Source organism: Epargyreus clarus, unplaced genomic scaffold (assembly GCF_041222505.1).
Source record: "Epargyreus clarus isolate Ecla_fem2 unplaced genomic scaffold, WU_Ecla_fem_2.2 ptg000006l, whole genome shotgun sequence".
In the NCBI taxonomy this organism is placed as follows: Eukaryota; Metazoa; Arthropoda; class Insecta; order Lepidoptera; family Hesperiidae; genus Epargyreus; species Epargyreus clarus.
In genome coordinates this window covers 1,621,831-1,648,636 of record NW_027332214.1, presented here as the reverse complement: position 1 = coordinate 1,648,636, position 26,806 = coordinate 1,621,831, and the positions used below count along the sequence as shown (strand labels likewise).

At 45.7% G+C, this 26,806-nt stretch overlaps 1 protein-coding gene and 1 long non-coding RNA gene across 3 annotated transcripts; both read left to right on the top strand.

Annotated features, from left to right (window-relative positions):
* Nucleotides 1-1,310: 1,310 nt before the first annotated feature.
* LOC140742635 (uncharacterized) lies at nucleotides 1,311-2,496 on the top strand. Its single transcript, XR_012102298.1, has 2 exons — nucleotides 1,311-1,649; nucleotides 1,827-2,496. It is a non-coding gene; the product is annotated as an uncharacterized LOC140742635 (long non-coding RNA).
* A 781-nt stretch (nucleotides 2,497-3,277) lies between these two features.
* On the top strand, nucleotides 3,278-26,766 carry lds (transcription termination factor lodestar). Of its 2 annotated transcripts, XM_073073569.1 has the most exons (19): nucleotides 3,278-3,589; nucleotides 4,296-4,391; nucleotides 5,105-5,182; nucleotides 5,461-6,035; nucleotides 6,237-6,599; nucleotides 7,466-7,666; nucleotides 8,202-8,331; nucleotides 8,667-8,786; nucleotides 8,926-9,126; nucleotides 13,017-13,124; nucleotides 13,444-13,643; nucleotides 14,245-14,454; nucleotides 14,872-15,063; nucleotides 15,568-15,700; nucleotides 17,281-17,471; nucleotides 18,022-18,199; nucleotides 18,413-18,573; nucleotides 22,315-22,472; nucleotides 25,444-26,766. In XM_073073569.1, the coding sequence occupies exons 1-19, from the start codon at nucleotides 3,421-3,423 to the stop codon at nucleotides 25,610-25,612; spliced, it is 3,633 nt and encodes a 1,210-aa protein (XP_072929670.1). In that variant the 5' UTR covers nucleotides 3,278-3,420; the 3' UTR covers nucleotides 25,613-26,766. The 2 variants fall into 2 exon arrangements, with proteins under 2 accessions (XP_072929670.1, XP_072929671.1); XM_073073570.1 differs by lacking the exons at nucleotides 3,278-3,589; nucleotides 4,296-4,391; nucleotides 5,105-5,182; nucleotides 5,461-6,035; nucleotides 6,237-6,599 and adding an exon at nucleotides 6,861-7,048.
* Nucleotides 26,767-26,806: the final 40 nt, after the last annotated feature.

Here is a 26,806-nt window from a genome sequence, read left to right as displayed (position 1 = left end):
TTTTTCTTTATTTCGTGTTAAATTGTTTAAAACATTAATCAAAAATCGTAAATTATGCGCGCGAAATTCAAATTTGCAAAACGCATTCCCATTGGTCGAATCGAAAAATGACGTCACATAGCGTGTTACGATGTTTATCGGCGTCGATATTCAAACTGTTTGAGAGAAAAAATGTTTTTGTCTATATTCCTACAGTGTTATTTATTACCTAGTGCGATTTTTCTAGATAGTATTATTAGGAATAATCAAGAACAATGATTGAAAGTAGTTTTGTCAAAGCACAATCGGACTATTTACCTAAAATATGCAAAATGAATAAACTGTTTTTTATGCAATGCATCAATTCGGAAATATTTAACTGATCATAACTTATTATGTTAATATTCTTTTTTTTATAATATAGCAGACGAGCATACAGTCCGCCCATGGACATCTGTAATCAACCCCAGATAGGATTAGATATTCCCACCTAAGGTCGGCCATAGATGCGCCGCTACCCCTGAGGACTAAGCTGGAACGCCTCGGAAAAGTCTGTCTCCTACCACACCCTTCAATCCGGAACACAGCATCACCTAACACTGCTGTTATTAGGTAGAAATAGGTGTGGCGGTGGTGCCTCCGGAGTCGAACCACAAAGGGTTCTACCACCTTCAACCTATCACCTATCTTTATAATATTATAATAGATTATAATGCATTTTGTGTGTTTCAAATGATAGTGTTTGTTGTAGAAGTCGATAAGTACCTAACGAAGTAGATGATCAATGCAATATTTTAAAATCATTTACCTAAAATTATTGTTTGTTACAGTAAATACAAATGTTAATGCGGTTTTGGAGATACTATATCTGTTTTCTATAATCTTGCACCACATTTTTCGTATTTTCGCATCTTTTGCAAAAGAAAAAACACTATATAATGTATTTATAGTACTGGTTTTGCACAATAACTCTAGGAAATATTTATAAAGTGGTTATTTAGCCTTTCCCATGATGTAAATAGCGATGAAACCTGAAAACGTTTAATAATACCTTTATGTGCATACAGTTATCATCAATATTAATACAAATCACGCGACGTGACGTCATTCAAAGAGCGCGTAAAATGGCGGCGTTCAAATGTGTCAAATTTTATTGACTCTTTAAATAATTTTTAAAAAAATATTTCAAACACTAATAAAATTGTTTATATTTTTTACTATGTTAAAACGATGTGATAAGTGGTTTAAAATAATAAAATAAAAATGTGGTACTTGACAGTTTTAACAATAAAATATGAAATATATCCAATATGTTAACTTATAAGTAAACATAAATTATGCAGTATTTAGTTTAATTTTTAATACGTTCTAAGTATTTTAATTTTTTAAAAGAAATTTTCGATTTTTTATCTGTGGATTTTAAATCCCAAAACGGCGACAGTGCTGCCTGAAACATCATGTGACGTCACCACATGCATAATAAACAAGACAAATAAAAATGATATCGTTTGCTGTTAGAGTTGGTTGAATTTATGTTGTGAACCGAAATGAATCCACAGTATATTAAAGCTGATAGCGTGAATCTGCTTAAAGAAGATATACAATGCAATAAATAAAAATGAATACAAAAACTTCCGTGAAATAACCTATGGAAATCACAAATAAACAACGTAAGTAAAATATTCTTTATATTTACATTTAATCATTTCGGACAGTTAAAACTTTTCTTAACCGATTTCCGATAGAAGAAAGGTTGTCTTTAAGTGATTATCAAGCTTTTTAAACTATACTTATATTCTTATGTGAACTGCTTTAAGGTTATTTATTGATTATATGTATATTTTCAGATCTTCGCGACAGTCGTATAGTGACGACGCTATAGGGTATGTGCAGTTTAAGAGGCAAGCAAGTTTGTGTTTCATGAAAAGTAAAAGTTGTCCTGAATACAAGGTACATCAAAAGTCATGCTCAGTGTCCATGACTGTATATGAAAAACAAAGTATTATTAAATGTGATGACTGTCCTGCCTCCCAAGGATGCAGCAAACATGCAGTAGCATTTTTAATGTGGAGTCATAGAAAGTGAGGAACCAAAAGTTTCAAAGGTGGTCAGCACTCTAAAGTAAATAAAGTAAAGGAAATGGGAAATAGTAGTTCTTTACTTGAGTAACCTACCCAACAAGATGAAGAAAGGAAAATGACCATACAGTTGCTGTTATTGCACTACAGATTTCTCAAAATGACAATGATAAAAATTATATATCTAGATATTACAGATAATAATTTTAAAAATGAAGAAAGTACACACTCAAGCAGCACAAAAATTCAGCTTAGCAAGAACTTCAATATACAAGAAAATAACAGCTTCAAAATGCTTTGAGGTTATCTGTAGTAAATATTGTAAATGTAACATATTATGATAAATATATACAAAAGTTCTACGGTGTGTCCGCAATAATAGACCCATATAAACCTAACAAACAAAGCAGTCGGTTAATAAAAGATTAAAATTAGCAAATCATGTATTTTTAATTATACAGTCCTGTAAGTCAATCCGTGCACAAGTAATAATAACTCAGTCATCGAAATAGTTTGTTTCTTATTAATTACAGAATGAGGCCTTAAAATAGAGAATTCTCGTAGACTTCTTTTAATTAATTTATTCTATTCTTAACTAATACTATTCTAACTCTATTCTTATCGTAGACATCTTTATAATATATGAATACATTAACATGCTGTTTTGTTCTGATTACATCCGGGTTTGATGATTTAGAGTAGAGGAATCACTCCTTATTCTTTTTTCTCTTTAATACTTCTATTATATGTTTGAATCCTCTGTCTGCAAGTTCTTTTAACGTTTATGAGATTTCGGCTTAGGAACGTGTATAAGCAAATTTGTTAGGATATTTAGCGATCGTACCTGTACACATCGTCACTGCACACGTCTTATAACTTGTCATTTATTTCAATTTTAGTTATAAAAGCTAAATAACTCCCTATTTTCTTCCGAGCGTTGTTTGTTTACAGTATAATGACGTTTCGCCACAAAATGACACTTGACCGCCTGATTTAACGCGACGTTCCGTTCACCGTAAAGAAACTTTGTTTTTTATTAATAAATAGCCCTTTTTTCGAAAAAGTGATCAATGAAAGGCATATATAATACGTATACTAATTCATTAAAACACTTTCCCAAAAAGTGTCAAGTAGCCATTTACGTCTTCTCAAAAGCCAGGAATTTAAGGCCTGAAAAAAAAACTTTAAAAATGTAATCAAACGACGATTTCGTTCAAAAAACATTTTTAAAAACAATTCAACATTGTGTTTTTTCGTGAAAACGTGATAGTTTGCGTACTTTATTGTATGAAACTTAACTTACTTAATTAAGTAACAATTTGAACCACAAAATAACTAAGAACGGCGGTGGTTTTAATGTATCATGGAGAATTCATTCGTTGATTATCGTGAACGGACTGATGTAGATAGTGATTCGGAAACAGAAATAATTGATGATAGTTTAGTTGTAGAAGAATCTCGTAGCGCGAAGAAACCTGCTACTAAAAATCAAACTGTATTTGTGGCTGAGTCTGAAGAATCGGTGTCAGAAGGTAGCAACTTCTATTTAAATTTACATCACCATTTCGTATTTGAGCTTCCTAGTAAAATATTCTCCAGGTGTTTTAATAGCGAGGAGAAACCCGTGCCCAACAATGGAACGGAAAGGTTGCAATAGAAAGGTGTTAAAGCTATATAGGTATAATTTGTTTACAACAAAAGATAATTGTAGTAATATATTACAAAAAATTGAGCTCCTCTTTCCCATGTAAACCAACATCGCGACTAGAGTTTTCAGGCTCCAATCAGGCAGGATTGGGAGGTTCCTAACCATAAGCTCACATTGAAAACTTATTTGATCCCAATATTTTTAAGTTACATTTTTGGTTACAGGTTTCCCCCATAGGTTTCCCCTCTGAAACTTGAATGAGTAAAATACATAGATTGACTCCTAACAAGATACACTTTCTTTTTTACCAGTTTTGAGAATTGACATTTTTGCATAAATAAAGTTTTGCCACGTTTTCATTCTAAACTCTCCCTAAAATGTTTGAAATACTTACTTATATAGTATGTAATTTATGTAGTACCTATTAGTTATTTATACTCAAAATTTTTTTTTCTAAAAATGTTTTTATATGTCAAGCATTCAAAAATAAATGAAATTCATCTTTTTGTGGCTTCATTTGATTTCAAGACATCTTTCTATTTTACTTATGAAAGCTTAGAATATATAAATATGATTTATTGTTTTTTTAGATGAAGTGGAAGAGGAAAATATTGAAAGATTGGCAAAATCTGTCACAAGAAGGAGCAGTGCACACCAGACTAAAACTATTTTGAGCAGTGATGAAGGTAAATTTGTATTTTAACATTACTACTCTGAAATTTAAAGCTTAGCTTAGTAGTTAAGAAACTGCCTCTCGATCAAGGGGTCCGGGATACAAATCTCAGGCATGATTGTTCAAAATTATGTGCATATTAGAAATTAATTATTACTTGCTTAAACAGTGAAGGAAAACATTGTGAGAAATTTATAGAAAGGTAACCTGAGAAATTTATAAAAAAATATTTCAAAGTTATGTGAAGTCTACTAATACGCATTTGGCCAGTGCGGTGGACTATGGCCCAATCCTTCTCATTCTGATTAAGGTTTTCCCTCCACTAGGCATGCCTGGTGTACGATAATGGATTAATGATGACTCTGAATTTGTATATTATTACTATTTTATATTTATATACAGGCCGAATTTCTTTAGTTTGCATTATGTTAAAGAGTTGGTTAGTTAAGGCTTAGAATCAGAATGTATGAAGAATATATAATAATAATATAATTATGCCATTTTATTTCTCTATTACTGCAATAAAATATGATACTCTTGGTTTTTTTTTTGCTGAAGGTTTTTTTTTAAATGTAATTGTGCATTAATTTTCACTTCTCTCAATTCTTGCCTTGTGTAATGTATCCAATAACCAACTGCTAATCAAACCCACTATTTTGTTAATACAGAAATAATAAATATATTTGTCATTGTATATATTCCTATATTAACTTGTGTAATGTCTAGATACAAGTCAGAGAGGTAGCATCAGGCGGCAATCAGACACATCACCTAACAAGGTGTTTATAAGCTCTTCAGATGAAGGTAAGCCTCAGAACTTATGCTTGAAGTATTTTGTTTTTAATTTGAATGCTGATAAACACTATAAGGCAATTTAAAATAGTATTAAGCCTTGATACTTTGTTAGAAGCATCTTACACCGAGATTCTTGGGAGGCCTTGAGTTTACAAACTGAACAAATTGTCTGCAGCAATATGAGTAGGCTGGTGACATTAGGTGTATTTGAATTTGATGTAGCAAGCCTAGGTCCTATGCGTGCTTCTAACCTGCTTCATTTTAAGTATTCGTGTTTTGGTTATCAGGAGAAATGTCTCCAGAACTAGTACCAAAGCGCCGGCCGCCTGCTAAAGCGACCCCTAGACTGTCCGAATCCTTCATTGGTAACAAGAGAAAAAAACGTATGATGATTCTAGACTCCGACACAGACAACTCCTTCATCATAGAACATGAAAGACGAGGTAAACTGGCATGCTTAAAAGATACGCCAGCTAAAATTGAAACTACTAAAGTCAAATCCAAAAATCTTCCAAATATGAGCTTCCAAGATGACGAGGACAGCACTCAAGATGAATCTGACGATGATACTGACCAAGATGGGGATGTGAGTGATGGAAATAGTGATAATGAAATTGACAATGATACAAAAGACAATCAACATTCAGTTGAAAAAGAAAAAAGTGCAACCAATGGTATAATTAGTGATGATAGTAGCCCAGAAGATGACAAAATTGAGGCTCATAAATATGATGATGATGATGATGATGAAGGACCAGATGAAGACCAGATGGTGTTGTCGAGAGCAACTCGTATGAGCATCATGGGATTCTTACCAAAGGAAAATGATAGTGATGATTCTGACTACATACAGTCAGATGATGTAAGTAATAAAACAATATAAGTTTGAAAAGTTAGATCTAAAGTAAGTCTTAATTATGCTAAATGACCAATTTTACTACACAATTTTTAGGAAACGAAATGTTTTATAATTTTTATGATTTCTATTTTGTATTTCTATGTTATATGATCATTTTATTCAATGAAAAGGATCTTTAATTTTGTAAACATTCAAAAATTTTAGACAAAACACACATCGCGTGGTAGTTTGACGAGCAGCGTCACGGAATTGCCAGACGCTAACCCGACACACAAAGAACAAACTCCAGAAAAAGTTGGAGATTCTTCAAGTCTAACATGTTCTCCATTCGCGAGTCCACTTCAGGACATTACAAATGAAATAAACAATTCAGTGCGCAAGAGCCTCAATTTGAACGATGATTGTAAATCTGATACCAGCATATCACTGATTGGTGGAAAGGCTGGGGACTTTTTGAAGCCAAAAGATACGAAATTGGCGTACACAGAGAAAGTAATCGACGATGATGTTACGATAATTGACAGGCCGCCGGAGATTATCGCTCTGAGCAGTGATGATGAGGATGTGGTAAGTGATTTGGAAATTGAGAAATTTTCGCAATTAATCTATCCTTAAAAGAATGTTATACATGTCTTATTCAATTTCTCAAACAACCATTAAATTTGAACATGTAATGCAAATTTGTAAATATTAAATTGCATTTAGTCTTCATTATTTTTCAGTAATGGTTTTTTATATTGAACACAATCTTAGCTGAATAAACCTAATTATCTTTGTCTTAGTGCTGACTGCTGACAGAAAAATATTTTCATTATGTGGGTAGAGAGATAAACTTCTAACGAACTCTCGCAATTTTTGCAAATGAAACTTAAAATTTATTTATTCTTTAGTTTAATTTAATTTTTATGTTATATTGTTGTTATGATTTTTATTAATATTTTTATGTTTGAGAATTTATGTCTTGAATTATTATTTATCTAGTGAGTGATTGTGTAGTGTACAAAATGCCTAAAAACGTAAGTGGTGCTACTTTTCAAGATACGCGTTATTTTGGATATTCATACCTTTTTGCTAATTTCTTTAGCCTTTTGTCATCTCATGTAACTTTAACGAATCAATAATTTTATGGGAGATTAAATAAGATTGAGGAATAAATTGCTTGGCGCGCGAATCGAATAGTATTGAGATCCTAGGCTCGTATGTACGATCTATCGAGCATGTTAGAACTTAATTACTGCTTGCTTTAACGGTGAAGAAAACTAAAGGCGAGGAAACCTACACACCTGAATGTTTTTAAGAAAAGTTCTTACACACCAGAAATATAGCAAATCGGACTTGGTACGCACGGTAGACTATGGATTTAACCCCGCTCAACTCTGGGAGCCCCATATCCAGCAATAGGATAGTTATGTTGATGAGAAATATATTCACAGGTGTCAATAGAGAAGAAATCGCCCAATATAAAGAAGTCAAAGGTAAAATCTGAGGATGGTGAGCAGAGATTGGACAGTAACATCAAGCAGTACCTCGTGCCTGCCAGCTACCCTAACCAGGTGGTCTACGTTAAGAAGAATGTGCGGGAGAACGAGTTGTCCAAGCTTAATGGGCTTAAGGAGGAGCTGCATAATATCAGGGTAAGTAGACATACTGAGGTAACAAGAACCTGAATTGTACTAGACAATAGTAAAGTTTGATACATGGTTGCATACATACACATAAGAACATACTGTTTAAAAAAGAGTTTTACTTATGACGAATGTAACTATAATGTGTTTTATAAAGTTTTCTAACATAATACTAAGTGGTAACAATGACAATGTCACCAACTTTAGATAGGACTGTGAAATCTGGATATAGTTTTGTATAGTATCCCCCGACAAAGGGATTTAATTGAGGAGATGACAGAAACATCTATCAGCTAATTATGTGACTAGTTTGGTACTACTTCAAATAAGTAAACGTTAATTTGTTGTTAAAATAATAAAATAACACTTTTTACACTGCTTACTAGGATTTTTTCTATGTTGTGGGTTCCATGGATATACAAACACACAAAGACGAATACATAATCACTCGGATCTATAACAGAAATATGAATTGTCTGGCTGAGCTGCTGTGGCCGCTCTGCCATGAGGTTCGACCAGTTGATCTATTGATGTACATCCGCAGTACCTCCTGGAGCACATGGAGATGGACACGCTGCCGGACGGTGGTGCGAAGCTCATCGAGCGGCTGACGGCGCTGGAGGCCGACGTGCGCCGCCAGGGGGACAAGGTGGCCGCCATGGTCGTCGAACCTGGTCAGTTTCTGAATTATTTGGATTTGTTTTTTCCGGAAGAGAAAAAGAAGTTTATGTTTGTAGGATGTATTTGTGTGTGTGTGTGTGTGTGTGTGTATTTGAATTGTAGTTGTAGCTGTATGAGCTTGAGAGTGTAGATGTTAAAACAGTCCATAAAATATATGTACAATATATATTTATATTCTGTTGTACACTAAATCATAACTGCATATTTCATTTGCAATGATTGTTGTTTGTAAAATTAAATCAATTTTTTGTAAAACAAACTTGTATAATCAGAAGAACCAATTTTATGCTAACCGTCGTTTTGATGTATTATGCCCTTTAACCTACAGATGTACCGACGGCAGAACATATAGCGAAGGACGGCTTTGATAAGCCGGCCAAGGAGCCCACATGGGAGGACATACAGAAGGCGAGCAATGCTGTGCAACCGCGCATGTTCGGGAAACAGGGTGAGTGCTCCTATAGTAGCAGATAGATTATTTTGAGTGTCATTAAGTTATTTTATAATTTATATAGAGGATACATGAGGATGGTCAGGTGGATTGCATGTTCGCTGGCTGATTGTATGTAATAAAAAAAAATGTGCAGCGATGGCGACTCATATGGCGGAGCGCAACCTGATAATGGAGCGGCTGCGCGACCTGCACGAGTCACTCAAGTCGCGGCCGCCGGAGCAGCAGCACGCCGCCCCGCCCGCCGCCCTGCGCACCACGCTCCTGCCGCACCAGCTGCACGCGCTGGCCTGGCTGCGCTGGCGCGAGACGCAGCGCCCGCCCGGCGGGATACTCGGTAACACACCGCGCGACACACACCGCGCTGCTGTATACTCGGTAACACACCGCGCGACACACACCGCGCTGCTGCCGCACCAGCTGCACGCGCTGGCCTGGCTGCGCTGGCGCGAGACGCAGCGCCCGCCCGGCGGGATACTCGGTAACACACCGCGCGACACACACCGCGCTGCTGTATACTCGGTAACACACCGCGCGACACACACCGCGCTGCTGCCGCACCAGCTGCACGCGCTGGCCTGGCTGCGCTGGCGCGAGACGCAGCGCCCGCCCGGCGGGATACTCGGTAACACACCGCGCGACACACACCGCGCTGCTGTATACTCGGTAACACACCGCGCGACACACACCGCGCTGCTGCCGCACCAGCTGCACGCGCTGGCCTGGCTGCGCTGGCGCGAGACGCAGCGCCCGCCCGGCGGGATACTCGGTAACACACCGCGCGACACACACCGCGCTGCTGTATACTCGGTAACACACCGCGCGACACACACCGCGCTGCTGCCGCACCAGCTGCACGCGCTGGCCTGGCTGCGCTGGCGCGAGACGCAGCGCCCGCCCGGCGGGATACTCGGTAACACACCGCGCGACACACACCGCGCTGCTGTATACTCGGTAACACACCGCGCGACACACACCGCGCTGCTGTATACTCGGTAACACACCGCGCGACACACACCGCGCTCCTGCCGCACCAGCTGCACGCGCTGGCCTGGCTGCGCTGGCGCGAGACGCAGCGCCCGCCCGGCGGGATACTCGGTAACACACCGCGCGACACACACCGCGCTGCTGTATACTCGGTAACACACCGCGCGACACACACCGCGCTGCTGTATACTCGGTAACACACCGCGCGACACACACCGCGCTGCTGTATACTCGGTAACACACCGCGCGACACACACCGCGCTGCTGCCGCACCAGCTGCACGCGCTGGCCTGGCTGCGCTGGCGCGAGACGCAGCGCCCGCCCGGCGGGATACTCGGTAACACACCGCGCGACACACACCGCGCTGCTGTATACTCGGTAACACACCGCGCGACACACACCGCGCTGCTGTATACTCGGTAACACACCGCGCGACACACACCGCGCTGCTGTATACTCGGTAACACACCGCGCGACACACACCGCGCTGCTGTATACTCGGTAACACACCGCGCGACACACACCGCGCTGCTGTATACTCGGTAACACACCGCGCGACACACACCGCGCTGCTGTATACTCGGTAACACACCGCGCGACACACACCGCGCTGCTGTATACTCGGTAACACACCGCGCGACACACACCGCGCTGCTGTATACTCGGTAACACACCGCGCGACACACACCGCGCTGCTGTATACTCGGTAACACACCGCGCGACACACACCGCGCTGCTGTATACTCGGTAACACACCGCGCGACACACACCGCGCTGCTGTATACTCGGTAACACACCGCGCGACACACACCGCGCTGCTGTATACTCGGTAACACACCGCGCGACACACACCGCGCTGCTGTATACTCGGTAACACACCGCGCGACACACACCGCGCTGCTGTATACTCGGTAACACACCGCGCGACACACACCGCGCTGCTGTATACTCGGTAACACACCGCGCGACACACACCGCGCTGCTGTATACTCGGTAACACACCGCGCGACACACACCGCGCTGCTGCCGCACCAGCTGCACGCGCTGGCCTGGCTGCGCTGGCGCGAGACGCAGCGCCCGCCCGGCGGGATACTCGGTAACACACCGCGCGACACACACCGCGCTGCTGTATACTCGGTAACACACCGCGCGACACACACCGCGCTGCTGTATACTCGGTAACACACCGCGCGACACACACCGCGCTGCTGTATACTCGGTAACACACCGCGCGACACACACCGCGCTGCTGTATACTCGGTAACACACCGCGCGACACACACCGCGCTGCTGTATACTCGGTAACACACCGCGCGACACACACCGCGCTGCTGTATACTCGGTAACACACCGCGCGACACACACCGCGCTGCTGCCGCACCAGCTGCACGCGCTGGCCTGGCTGCGCTGGCGCGAGACGCAGCGCCCGCCCGGCGGGATACTCGGTAACACACCGCGCGACACACACCGCGCTGCTGTATACTCGGTAACACACCGCGCGACACACACCGCGCTGCTGCCGCACCAGCTGCACGCGCTGGCCTGGCTGCGCTGGCGCGAGACGCAGCGCCCGCCCGGCGGGATACTCGGTAACACACCGCGCGACACACACCGCGCTGCTGTATACTCGGTAACACACCGCGCGACACACACCGCGCTGCTGCCGCACCAGCTGCACGCGCTGGCCTGGCTGCGCTGGCGCGAGACGCAGCGCCCGCCCGGCGGGATACTCGGTAACACACCGCGCGACACACACCGCGCTGCTGTATACTCGGTAACACACCGCGCGACACACACCGCGCTGCTGCCGCACCAGCTGCACGCGCTGGCCTGGCTGCGCTGGCGCGAGACGCAGCGCCCGCCCGGCGGGATACTCGGTAACACACCGCGCGACACACACCGCGCTGCTGTATACTCGGTAACACACCGCGCGACACACACCGCGCTGCTGCCGCACCAGCTGCACGCGCTGGCCTGGCTGCGCTGGCGCGAGACGCAGCGCCCGCCCGGCGGGATACTCGGTAACACACCGCGCGACACACACCGCGCTGCTGTATACTCGGTAACACACCGCGCGACACACACCGCGCTGCTGTATACTCGGTAACACACCGCGCGACACACACCGCGCTGCTGCCGCACCAGCTGCACGCGCTGGCCTGGCTGCGCTGGCGCGAGACGCAGCGCCCGCCCGGCGGGATACTCGGTAACACACCGCGCGACACACACCGCGCTGCTGTATACTCGGTAACACACCGCGCGACACACACCGCGCTGCTGTATACTCGGTAACACACCGCGCGACACACACCGCGCTGCTGCCGCACCAGCTGCACGCGCTGGCCTGGCTGCGCTGGCGCGAGACGCAGCGCCCGCCCGGCGGGATACTCGGTAACACACCGCGCGACACACACCGCGCTGCTGTATACTCGGTAACACACCGCGCGACACACACCGCGCTGCTGCCGCACCAGCTGCACGCGCTGGCCTGGCTGCGCTGGCGCGAGACGCAGCGCCCGCCCGGCGGGATACTCGGTAACACACCGCGCGACACACACCGCGCTGCTGTATACTCGGTAACACACCGCGCGACACACACCGCGCTGCTGTATACTCGGTAACACACCGCGCGACACACACCGCGCTGCTGTATACTCGGTAACACACCGCGCGACACACACCGCGCTGCTGCCGCACCAGCTGCACGCGCTGGCCTGGCTGCGCTGGCGCGAGACGCAGCGCCCGCCCGGCGGGATACTCGGTAACACACCGCGCGACACACACCGCGCTGCTGTATACTCGGTAACACACCGCGCGACACACACCGCGCTGCTGCCGCACCAGCTGCACGCGCTGGCCTGGCTGCGCTGGCGCGAGACGCAGCGCCCGCCCGGCGGGATACTCGGTAACACACCGCGCGACACACACCGCGCTGCTGTATACTCGGTAACAGCATGATAACTCACGGTGTGTGTAGTGCTGGCGTCCTCGTTAACATGTGCAGCGATACGTGTGATACGACAAGATAAGGCGGCATACGAGATGACACGATATTACACACGACACAATACGATAACAATACGCTACCACCACTACCAACAACACCACTCACTTAAAATTATATGCGTAGAAACAGAATAACTAACACTACATGACACAACACATAAAACTGTTTTTTCACTAACTTAAATATAAACCTGAAAGGGACCAATGTATCTAATATTTTCACATTCGTTTCAGCCGATGACATGGGTCTGGGCAAGACAATCACGATGATCTCACTGATCGCCAGCGACAAGGAGGGTGGTATCGACGATGGTGATGATGACTATAATGGCAAGAGTAGAAGTGAGTGGGTTTATTTTCTACAATAAAATTATAAAGAGGAAAACTTTGTTTGTTTGTTTGTTTGGTTGTAATAAATAGGCTCAAAAACTACTGAACCGATTTTAGAAATTCTTTTACCATTCGAAAGCTATATTATATACGAGTGACATAGGATATATTTTATATGAAAAAAAAAGATTGCAGCTCATAGCCATCTGCTATCCACATTTTGAAACAAAACTCCATATAGTGAAACTAAAATTGAGTTTAACGATGTGATGTGAACCCAATGTGAATAAATATGTTTTAATTAAAAAAAACCGTGTCTGTCACTGTGCAGTGGTCCGCGGCGGCACGCTGGTGGTGTGTCCGGCGTCGCTGATGCAGCAGTGGGCGGGCGAGGTGCGGCGGCACTGCGCGGCGCACGCGCTGGGCGTGGCGCTGCACCACGGCGCCGCGCGCGCCGCGCACGCGCACCGCCTCGCCGCGCACGACATCGTCATCACCACATACAACATCCTGCTGCGGGAGACCGAGAAGGTGAACTGCTTACTGTGGTAGAGTCCGCGACAAATTACTAGTTCGCTCTGAATATACAAATGAGTCGCGTCGCAGCAAATTGTAGATATCAACGGGACGACGAAGACAACGCGGAACCCTCCCGGCACCCTCCGCTGCCCGCTGTCGTACATTACGAAGTATATGCTTACTGAACCTGCGCGCAACAACTTCACAGCGGACTAGCAATTTGGCGCGGACTATATCAATAGTTTCAAAGTAGAATGTAGTAACTTATATTACTGTACAAATAGTTGTGATAATGATTCTTTCCTTTATTATTGTCGTTAAGTAATTACTGTCTCTCTATAGAGTATCGTCAGTCGTCTTCCACAATTTATTCAATTAAAGTTCAACATTATTAATATTAGTTTTGTATAAAAATACTTCCAGGTAAAACACTCGAAATATAAACAATTAAACTATTGTCTAAATATTGTCTAAGTAATGTAATTAAACTATTGTCTCAATAATGGCGTTATTAGTATTACAATTACAATAATCTAGATATCAAAATATGAATTACAAATCCCAATATCTTCAGTCACAAAGTCACGAGCCACGTGCTTATGTCCCCCCCTAGAACGGCGTGCTGACGAAGGTGCAGTGGCGGCGCGTGATCCTGGACGAGGCGCACGCGGTGCGCAACCACAAGTCCGCCACGTCCGCCGCCGTCGCCGCCGTGCGCGCCCACAGGCGCTGGGCGCTCACCGGCACGCCGCTGCACAACCGCGACCTCGACCTGTTCGCGCTGCTCAAGTTCCTGCGCTGCACGCCCTTCGACGAGCTCGCGGTTAGACTGCCACGGAAATCTATAAACGATTCCATCCTGATTTATTTGCTTAGTTATCTATGGACGACGTGACTATCTTCAAAAAGTTAAAAGTTATGCAAAACAAAAATGGAAACAATGCTGCAATGGTAGATTATGTTATTGTTTATTTTAGCAGCTATGACCTTTGGTTATTTTTTTTCATTAGCCACTACATATGTATGTAGTGGGTAATGAGGAAATAAACCTATTAATATTGATAGTAGTGTTACTACGTTAATTTTTATTATTATCGACTTACCCAAAATTAACCAGTCCAATGTTAAAATCATCAATGAATTGGCCACCTGAACGTCCTAACTCTGAGAAGAAACCTCATAGATTTACGAAGACCTACTTAGCACTGTCTTACAATGTCAAATTGTCAACGTTCCCCAGATGTGGAAGAAGTGGATCGACAACAAGAGCCTGGGCGGCGAGGAGCGGCTGAGCATGATCATGCGGTGCCTGATGCTGCGGCGCACCAAGGCGCTGCTGCAGCAGAGCGGCCAGCTCGGCTGCCTGCCTAAACGGGATGCGCACGACCTGACTGTCACACTCAGCGCTGAGGAGATGAATGTTTACCAGAAGGTTAGTGGTTGCTGCAATGAGGGATGTCGCGGTTATGTTCTAAGGATTTTATGAAAGTCGCAAGTACGAATATTTACTGCTTATTGGTCAAAACTTGACACATTTTCTAAGAATTTTCTATTTGTTTTTCTATGTCATATTTCGTCAAAAAATAATAAATAAAAAAAAACTATCAATGAAAAATAAAGGGTATCAAACTGTTTTTGCCTATTGTACATAGATAAAGTTCTTCTTGTTTGATGTTGCAATGGAGAGCAATAGTAAATTCTATTAATTTTCTAGCAATATCTATTATATATCTGTTTTTGTGTGAATAGCCACTGAAATTCGTTTCTGATACTCGTGCGTGCGTGAATTGCGTCGCATACGCCATCCCAGTTCATCATAGTACTATCCATTTACTGCAAGCTCATTTACTACTCCAGTTTATAATAAATCATAATAATATATGTTCACTGTAAGCATATTTACTACTCCAGTTTAATAATAAGATGCTCATGCCAGGTGTTGGTGTCGTCGAAGACTCTGTTCGCGCAGTTCCTGCACCAGCGCGCGCAGCGGCAGGCGGGCGACGGCATGTCGCGGCAGGAGCGCGACGACGCATACAAGCTGCACAAGCGCATGGTCGCGCTGCAAGGTACCTCACTACACGTACCTTACTTGGGTACAGTCGCCGCCGAACTTCAAGCCCGCTTTGAATTCAATGCGAGCAGGTGTCAGTCAAGGAGCTAATGCGATACACATATCCTTGGGTATAGTCGGCGCCAAACTTCATGTCCGCTCTGAAGTTAATGCGCGCGGGTGTCAGTCAGAGCCAATGCGGTCGCTAATCTACAAGTATATACTCCGTAGCAACGTAAGTGCACACTAACGCAGCTATGTACCCACGGGCGAGCGGGGTAGCGAAGGGTGCCGGTACCGCGCTGTCTTCGTCCACCTAATATCTACAATTTTGCTATTGCGACGCGACTCGTTTCTATAATCAGAGCGGACTAGCAGTTTGGCGTGGACTCTATGTAAGCCAAATTTTTAGGTGACACTTCAGACAGTTGGAGGGTTGTTGGCCCACATAGTGGAAATTTAATAACGATTTTAAAAAAGGATTAAACTAGGCTGAAAGGCTAAAAATCGAACACGCATGTAAACCCCTTTGCGTATTAGATTTTTCGCCTTTTCAGTAACGATATATTTTATTTAACCAATTTTGAATTGATTTTACCAATTTTATGCTTATCGATAAGAGAGTAACGACCCAACTGGTCTTTGAATCTCAACATTTTGCAGCGAAAGTATTGCAAGCGGTATTTTTAGACTTAAAATTAACATGTTACATTTATAATAAAATTAACAATAAAATTATCAGTCACTTAAAACACTGCGATAATTGAATAATAAAATAACATAGTAAAACGTATATAAATTGGCTTATATTACCCTGCAAGGACATGTTATTCGAAACTTATTTTCTTATAGGTCGATAATCTTGTTCAAGTCGATTTTTTTCAATAACCTAATACTCATCTGCAATACCTACTGAATTGGTGCCAAATGCCGCTTGTAATTTTTTGCGCAGCTGGACTGACGTGCTAATTAGTAGCTATAAATATTTTATGTCTTGCATTGTCATACGATGTTTTAAGTATAGTTTCCAAATAAAATTATATCAAATAATTTTAAAACTAAAAAATACACTTCAGTAAATAAGTAGAGTTCTAAATACCAAATATGAATATGGAATCTGGTCTTATATTGTAAGAGCGGAAGTCACAATAAAATATAGAGAAAGTGTATTCTTCTAAAATTACTTTTCTTAGTTCAATCTCTTCCAATTTACGATTTTAGTCTGATTTAGCTGCCTTTGATTAAATCCCCTTTAAGAGCGTACTATTTCCTGAAATAATTATAGTTTGAAAACTAAAAAACACGCTAAAATCGCGCAGGGAAAATCGTTAATCCTGATTCCTGACGATTCTGATGAGGAGAATGGGATACAATTATTAAAATCGTGTATTGTCATCAGTTCTTGATAATTGTTCAAAATTTTAAATTAATTGGCCCGTTCAAGTTTATATATTTGTAAAAATCGAGTTCAAAGATACATACATACATATATACAACCCAAGCTAATAAAAGCGTAGAAAAAATACTGAAATCAACTGAAAAGTTTATATTAAAACACCCTGGACGATACCTGACTTCACCCACAATCCCCATCAGGTGCAAAGCCAGTGAAGTCGCACGAGATCCTGGTGCTCCTGCTGCGGCTGCGGCAGATGTGCTGCCACTGCGGGCTGATCGCAGCCATGCTCAACGACGGCGACTCTGAAGTGGACGAGGACCCCGCCGGCAAAGACCTGCTGGCTGAACTCGATAAGCTATCGCTGGGTGACTCGGAGAATAAGCGGAAGGTATATACGGGGAATATTCTGAGGCTGTTATATGTATGTGGTATAATGTTTGATATTAAGTATAACGAGTGAAGGTTAAAGGATTACTGCCTTTATTCTAATATAACACATGATTATATATTGTGTCTTACACTACAGTGGTATCTTCCCAACATTCACCAAGTTGGCTTCAACCGTATTCTGCATCACGATTTTGATTTGTAAACAATTTGTACACTACAAAACGGTATGGACGCTACCCGGGCATAATTACTTCACTTGGCAGAAGATCACCTTTTAACAATATTTTAATTATTTAGTTACCACTTAGTGGACCTCTAGAGGTCATTAAGTACTTACAACCAAAATATTGATACAAAATACTCAGCAATCTTGTTCACATCTTTGCGATTTACTGCCTGCTATCCTGTTTACATTTTTTAGTATTAGAAGTAAGACACGGACGGCAAATACGTGCATCCTCTTGTTTATTATTATTATTTTTCAATAAATTTGCATAATATTTTATTTTTAAAATATCTTGAAGCAAATAACTATTTATTGTTCCCAGAGTGGTGGTCGTAACGCAGAGGAGGATGAGGAGGGCGGCGAGGGAGAGGGCGCGACGGTTGCAGAGGCTCTTCGCTCGGTGCTGTCGTTGAAGAACCCCGTGTTCCAGCTGGAGCGGCCCTCCGCCAAAATTACCGCCGTTATGGACTGCCTCAACACTAAAGTGTTTCCTAACAAGGGTGAGTGATTGTTGACACTACTATTTTTCGAGTTATACGATTTTTTTGGTGTCCACATTTGCCATAAATAGTATAGTATTGAGTAATGTGCGTTTTTACAATTTTAGTTCCATCTTTCCATCTGTAACAATAAAGTACCAATGACCATAAACTTTGCTATATGTTCGTTTGAAACTGAATTGTTGAATAAAAAATCGATCACGTTGTGAACAGGCGAGAAAGCGGTGGTGGTGTCGCAATGGACGTCGGTTCTGCGGCTGGTGGAGCGCGCCCTGCGCGGACGAGTGCGCTGCGTCACGCTGAGCGGCGCCGTGCCCGTCCCCGCGCGCCCGCCGCTCGTCGACGCGCTCAACGACCCGCGCTCCGACGTGCGCGTGAGTACCGCACAGTACACACACACCCCCCGCGCCCGTCCCCGCGCGCCCGCCGCTCGTCGACGCGCTCAACGACCCGCGCTCCGACGTGCGCGTGAGTACCGCGCAGTACACACACACGTCCCCGCGCGCCCGCCGCTCGTCGACGCGCTCAACGACCCGCGCTCCGACGTGCGCGTGAGTACCGCACAGTACACACACACCCCCCGCGCCCGTCCCCGCGCGCCCGCCGCTCGTCGACACGCTCAACGACCCGCGCTCCGACGTGCGCGTGAGTACCGCGCAGTACACACACACGTCCCCGCGCGCCCGCCGCTCGTCGACGCGCTCAACGACCCGCGCTCCGACGTGCGCGTGAGTACCGCACAGTACACACACACCCCCCGCGCCCGTCCCCGCGCGCCCGCCGCTCGTCGACGCGCTCAACGACCCGCGCTCCGACGTGCGCGTGAGTACCGCGCAGTACACACACACGTCCCCGCGCGCCCGCCGCTCGTCGACGCGCTCAACGACCCGCGCTCCGACGTGCGCGTGAGTACCGCGCAGTACACACACACGTCCCCGCGCGCCCGCCGCTCGTCGACGCGCTCAACGACCCGCGCTCCGACGTGCGCGTGAGTACCGCACAGTACACACACACCCCCCGCGCCCGTCCCCGCGCGCCCGCCGCTCGTCGACGCGCTCAACGACCCGCGCTCCGACGTGCGCGTGAGTACCGCGCAGTACACACACACGTCCCCGCGCGCCCGCCGCTCGTCGACGCGCTCAACGACCCGCGCTCCGACGTGCGCGTGAGTACCGCACAGTACACACACACCCCCCGCGCCCGTCCCCGCGCGCCCGCCGCTCGTCGACGCGCTCAACGACCCGCGCTCCGACGTGCGCGTGAGTACCGCGCAGTACACACACACGTCCCCGCGCGCCCGCCGCTCGTCGACGCGCTCAACGACCCGCGCTCCGACGTGCGCGTGAGTACCGCACAGTACACACACACCCCCCGCGCCCGTCCCCGCGCGCCCGCCGCTCGTCGACGCGCTCAACGACCCGCGCTCCGACGTGCGCGTGAGTACCGCGCAGTACACACACACGTCCCCGCGCGCCCGCCGCTCGTCGACGCGCTCAACGACCCGCGCTCCGACGTGCGCGTGAGTACCGCGCAGTACACACACACGTCCCCGCGCGCCCGCCGCTCGTCGACGCGCTCAACGACCCGCGCTCCGACGTGCGCGTGAGTACCGCACAGTACACACACACCCCCCGCGCCCGTCCCCGCGCGCCCGCCGCTCGTCGACGCGCTCAACGACCCGCGCTCCGACGTGCGCGTGAGTACCGCGCAGTACACACACACGTCCCCGCGCGCCCGCCGCTCGTCGACGCGCTCAACGACCCGCGCTCCGACGTGCGCGTGAGTACCGCGCAGTACACACACACGTCCCCGCGCGCCCGCCGCTCGTCGACGCGCTCAACGACCCGCGCTCCGACGTGCGCGTGAGTACCGCACAGTACACACACACCCCCCGCGCCCGTCCCCGCGCGCCCGCCGCTCGTCGACGCGCTCAACGACCCGCGCTCCGACGTGCGCGTGAGTACCGCGCAGTACACACACACGTCCCCGCGCGCCCGCCGCTCGTCGACGCGCTCAACGACCCGCGCTCCGACGTGCGCGTGAGTACCGCACAGTACACACACACCCCCCGCGCCCGTCCCCGCGCGCCCGCCGCTCGTCGACGCGCTCAACGACCCGCGCTCCGACGTGCGCGTGAGTACCGCGCAGTACACACACACGTCCCCGCGCGCCCGCCGCTCGTCGACGCGCTCAACGACCCGCGCTCCGACGTGCGCGTGAGTACCGCGCAGTACACACACACGTCCCCGCGCGCCCGCCGCTCGTCGACGCGCTCAACGACCCGCGCTCCGACGTGCGCGTGAGTACCGCACAGTACACACACACCCCCCGCGCCCGTCCCCGCGCGCCCGCCGCTCGTCGACGCGCTCAACGACCCGCGCTCCGACGTGCGCGTGAGTACCGCGCAGTACACACACACGTCCCCGCGCGCCCGCCGCTCGTCGACGCGCTCAACGACCCGCGCTCCGACGTGCGCGTGAGTACCGCGCAGTACACACACACGTCCCCGCGCGCCCGCCGCTCGTCGACGCGCTCAACGACCCGCGCTCCGACGTGCGCGTGAGTACCGCGCAGTACACACACACGTCCCCGCGCGCCCGCCGCTCGTCGACGCGCTCAACGACCCGCGCTCCGACGTGCGCGTGAGTACCGCACAGTACACACACACCCCCCGCGCCCGTCCCCGCGCGCCCGCCGCTCGTCGACGCGCTCAACGACCCGCGCTCCGACGTGCGCGTGAGTACCGCGCAGTACACACACACGTCCCCGCGCGCCCGCCGCTCGTCGACGCGCTCAACGACCCGCGCTCCGACGTGCGCGTGAGTACCGCGCAGTACACACACACGTCCCCGCGCGCCCGCCGCTCGTCGACGCGCTCAACGACCCGCGCTCCGACGTGCGCGTGAGTACCGCACAGTACACACACACCCCCCGCGCCCGTCCCCGCGCGCCCGCCGCTCGTCGACGCGCTCAACGACCCGCGCTCCGACGTGCGCGTGAGTACCGCGCAGTACACACACACGTCCCCGCGCGCCCGCCGCTCGTCGACGCGCTCAACGACCCGCGCTCCGACGTGCGCGTGAGTACCGCGCAGTACACACACACGTCCCCGCGCGCCCGCCGCTCGTCGACGCGCTCAACGACCCGCGCTCCGACGTGCGCGTGAGTACCGCGCAGTACACACACACGTCCCCGCGCGCCCGCCGCTCGTCGACGCGCTCAACGACCCGCGCTCCGACGTGCGCGTGAGTACCGCACAGTACACACACACCCCCCGCGCCCGTCCCCGCGCGCCCGCCGCTCGTCGACGCGCTCAACGACCCGCGCTCCGACGTGCGCGTGAGTACCGCGCAGTACACACACACGTCCCCGCGCGCCCGCCGCTCGTCGACGCGCTCAACGACCCGCGCTCCGACGTGCGCGTGAGTACCGCGCAGTACACACACACGTCCCCGCGCGCCCGCCGCTCGTCGACGCGCTCAACGACCCGCGCTCCGACGTGCGCGTGAGTACCGCACAGTACACACACACCCCCCGCGCCCGTCCCCGCGCGCCCGCCGCTCGTCGACGCGCTCAACGACCCGCGCTCCGACGTGCGCGTGAGTACCGCGCAGTACACACACACGTCCCCGCGCGCCCGCCGCTCGTCGACGCGCTCAACGACCCGCGCTCCGACGTGCGCGTGAGTACCGCACAGTACACACACTCCGCGTCCGTCATACACATACATACAAATATTATCCATCATTTTCCCTAAATCTCCCAGAAATAATTATACACAGTCACAAAAATATTTGTCTACATACTACATTATTTTTATAATATAGGAGCAGCAGATGATCATGCAGTCCACCTGATGGTAAGTGGCTACTGCCGCCCATGGACATCTGTAATCATCCCCAAATAGGATTGCCGCTGCTCCTGAGGACTAAGCAGGAACGCCTCGTAAAAGTATGTCTCGATTGCAACACCCTTCAAACCAGAATACAGATTACAGGTATTGTGAACCTTAACTAATAAACAAGAGACAAAAAACTTTAAAAATCTCCTGTGTTTACATTTTGGACATCTAATTATGAATCGACTATAGTGTTTGAAACGGTAATGTAACGCAGGTGATGCTGCTGTCGCTGTGCGCGGGCGGCGTGGGGCTGAACCTGTGCGGCGCGAACCACCTGCTGCTGCTGGACCCGCACTGGAACCCGCAGCTCGAGCAGCAGGCGCAGGACCGCGTCTACCGCGTCGGACAGGCCAAGCACGTGCACATCTACAGGTACACACACACACACACACACTCGCACTTACATGCGGACACGCACACAAACGCGCGCGCGCAGGCACGCGGATTCACACATATTAAAGGTACTTAAATCCTTCGTGCTTCCTTCTGTACACTTGACGACTTCAAGTAAGTTCCAATCCATCATGTCCATATATGATTATTTTCCATTGAAATGTATTTGACTATACTTGTGTTAAAAACGCTTTTACTAAAAAAATTGCACAAAAGTAAAAGTCGTAATCAATAAACGTCTTGTGTTATTATTATTATTTAATATTATTCTTCTTTACTTAAAATCATTGTCTATAGTATAGTGGAATTATAATTATTGAAATCAATCTGCTTTACCGAACTCTAATTATATTCTCTGTGCGTGGATGTAGTAGCCAAACAGACTCCCATTGTTACGCACAATTGAATGTCGGTTGGACTAAATTGCGAAATTAAGGAGTTAAATTGCTCTAATCAGGTAAAGTGTAATAAGATAGTGAGGTAACAACTCACCTTAACGTAACTTATAAAAACTTTGTAGAATAGAAGAAGCGCAATAAATAGATGGTTCAATTCGAATGTAGTAAATTAAAGATTGTGTTTTCCCTTCGTGCTTAAATGTAAGAATCTCGAAATTCAATTGAAGTCTAGCATATTTTTTATTAGGAGCCTAGGCGTCTATTTGGTTAGTTCGTCAGCGGCGAGGCATGATCGAGTGGGGTGATAGCTCGCCAGGTTTTTTCACATCCGTCCGCTCAAAGACTCGTCTTTCGTCCGGTTTAGAATATTTGCCAATTTTTTCTATCAACGCACATCTGTTATGAATGGCCGCGGAAACACGTCTACCGGCTTTGTTTGCTGAAACACTTCAAAGTGTTTTATTTCATTGAACTCTAAATCTAAATTTGCTAAAATTAGGTTTGTTGACGGAATCTCTTTAAATTATATTTTTAATTTCCGTCAGATTGATTTATTTGCAACGAGTTGCGCGACCTGGTTCTACTTACGTTCCTAGTTACCTACGTATATTAAAGCATTTGTTCGCAACCATCAAACGAATCGAAATTTATTATTTGTCGAGTGCCCGTCGTGCTTACCATAGTTTTGTAGCTTTCAGTTTTGGTATTTTTTATAAGGTCTATTACTCCCCTTAGAATACATCTTCCGCTGTAAGAGGGAAGCATAAACGCTTTAATATGAACCATACCATTTTCAACAAATTGTTTAACTTGATCTGAAGCTTTGTGTAGACGACTTAAGTTCGTTTAGTCATCGACCTCCAAGTGGTCACAGTTCACCCGAAATTAATCATCTAAATATTTTATCGAGATTCACGCATTGTGACGCTAAAATAAAACTATTTTGTGTTCACAGACAACCATTTATATTCCTAATTTTATGTTATACTTTTCCTCGTATCGAAAATAACTCGCCTGTCGATAAAATGTGATATTATTTCAAAATATCCGCTAGAAGATTCATGGTACTTACATAAAATTAATGTCTCACGGCTGTCAGTTTGTGGGAAATTTATGAAGCAGTGTTTTATATTTTATTTTTTAAATGTACATTGCATTTAGTAAATGATATATATAGTATGGCTCCCCAATTTGCGAAATAATAAATCTTAAGGGAAATGCGGAGATGCCAATACTTACAAGTAGATAAACTTGTAGCAGTCAGTCTATTGTTCCCATTAGAACTTCGAGATTATAGTAAATAAAACACTGTTACAAACTGTTGCTTTTAGCAAAAAACATCATGTCCATCCACTACATTTTGAATATGAACTCACAGAAATTTAAAATTATATAGAGTATGCCATCCATTTAGCAATACACCTAACCAATTTAGGGTTTACACGAATCTACATTTATAAATATGTACATCTATAATTATATTATTATTTATTGTAAGAATTTGTCAAAAATTCCATAGCGGAAACTACTCACGAAAATAAATCCAAATATGTTTATAAATTAAATTATAAATATAATTTACGGTAAATAATAGCCAAATTTACTGCAAATCGTTTATTAGTTGAGCCGTGAAGCGGATCAAAATACACAAACAAATTGGCCTTCGCGTGTGTGTGATTTTAATTATATTTACAAGATTCTGTAACATTATTATAAGATAAGTCACTTTGATATAGTGATCAGAAGGAAATAGATTTTAAAAATATATTCTTTTACAATTTTTCGTATTTGGTGTGTTACCTATTAACTATTGCCTTTATAACGAATGTGGTAGAACTCTTTGTGGTTCGACTCCGGCGGCACCACCGCCACACCTATTTCTACCTAATAACAGCAGTGTTAGGCGCTACTGTGTTCCGGTTTGAAGGGTGTGGTAAGGGAGACAGACTTTTCCGAGGCGTTCCGAGGCGCTTAGTCCTCAGGGTTAGCGGCGCATCTGTGGTCGACCTCAGGTAGAAATATCTAATCCTATCTGGGGCGTATTACAGATGTCCATGGGCGGCAGTAGCCACTTACCATCAGGTGGACTGCATGCTCGTCTTCTACTCCTATATTATAAAAAAAAACGAGAAGTAATACTTCCAAAACCCAAAAAGATAAAAATTTTGATTACAGACAGAAATAAATCATTAACACGTACGAACACATATACGCAAACAGCACGTACGCACACACACATGCGCATATGTATACACAACCACACAACCCTCCCGGAGTAATTCGAAACAAGGTATAGGTTAGCAAAATTCAAATGTAGTGTGGTTACTTTATTTCTGTTTATTCTGCGGGAAAATTGTAATCCCAGAAAAAGATTAGATGCATTTCAATCAGCTGTGTATATAATCTTTTAAAAGTAAATACTCGTATTATAATGTTATATATGGGATGAATATATTGCTTTATATTCCGTTTGCACGGGATGATGTGTTCGCCCAGCGAAAAAATCCTACTATAAATTAAAAATAAATAAATCAGCCGTGTGTATCCCACAGGTTCATGTGCGTGGACACGGTGGAGCAGTCCATCCGCAAGCTGCAGGAGGCCAAGCTGGAGCTGGCCGACAACATCCTCACCGGCGCGCGGAACACCAACGCCTCCAAGCTCACCATCGACGACCTCAAGATGCTCTTCAACATGGGACCCCAGGACCCGCACTCTTAGACTATCATTCATTATTACAAGTGCCTGGAAGAAATATTCAACGGTTCCCAACTATCTTTGTATCGATCTATCTTTAAGTTACCTAGTCCATATACAGTTTCCATCATCACCTCTTTGAACAATGTGATTTTGTGTATTGTAATGCTTTGTCAACTTTACGAAAATTGTAAATAATATAAGTTTTAGTAGAGAGGAGTGGGATCATGATGGTGGTAGATTGCTACAAATTCAGAGACACTTAATTTTCAAAGACAGGATTGTGCGCGAATCTCACCATCGACGTCCTCAACATGCTCTTCAACATGGGACCCCAGGACTCACGCTCTTAGACTATCATTATAACATGTCCCTGGAAGAAATATTCAACGGTTCTACTATCTCCCGTATCGATCCATCTATAATCTTAAAGTTACTTAGTCCATATACACTGTAAATTATCAGCTCTTTCAACAATAATTTTGTGTGTTGTAATCCTTTGTCAATTTTTTGGAATTTGTAAATATTGTAAGTTTTAGTACAGATAAAATGGCGGTAGATTACGAAACTTGTAACCACAAATTCAGAGACACTTATTTTTCAGACAGGATTGTGCGCAAATCTTATTCAACTACTTAGTCTCTGTATTAGTTTTTAAGAAATATATTATTTGGACATTCTTAATTAATCTTAAAAACTCAATAAAAGTTATCTCTATGACAAATGTGATGATACGTTGTCTCACTTCCTTCAATATATTGTCCACAACCGTCTTCCTAACGTCTCAAGTAACGTTATTCAAAATATTTTATAATTATGTCGTAAATGCCTGCGCGTATTTTTACTTGTTGCAATGTGACCTGTATTACGTCATAAAATTTAGAATTTGAATACAATTTTAATTATTGATATGTGCCTTAAATCTCAGAGTTATTTGTATAATGTTAAATGTAGAACAATATTATGTAAAATTTCTGCGTGCTGTTACACAATCGAATACTTCATTCATAACAGTGTGGCCGTGACCGCAGAACGAAGAAAATGGGTCAAAGATATCATTAGGGACACATTCCAGCGCCTATTTTTGATATATTTATAAGTATACGACAGAATATTAAACAAAAAACGGAATAGCTTTATATTATTATCTATTTTTATAATAAATGGTTAATTTGTTACGTGTTCGTTTTATTTACATACCAACTTTACCAAATGTTT

Excerpts from the sequence above, each read along its gene's own strand:
- lds (XM_073073569.1), top strand. The coding sequence starts at position 3,421 with ATGGAGAATTCATTCGTTGATTATCGTGAACGGACTGATGTAGATAGT. Across the intron at positions 7,667-8,201 it reads AGGAGCTGCATAATATCAGG|TACCTCCTGGAGCACATGGA; the intron begins GTAAGTAGACAT and ends GTACATCCGCAG. Across the intron at positions 13,125-13,443 it reads CTATAATGGCAAGAGTAGAA|TGGTCCGCGGCGGCACGCTG; the intron begins GTGAGTGGGTTT and ends GTCACTGTGCAG.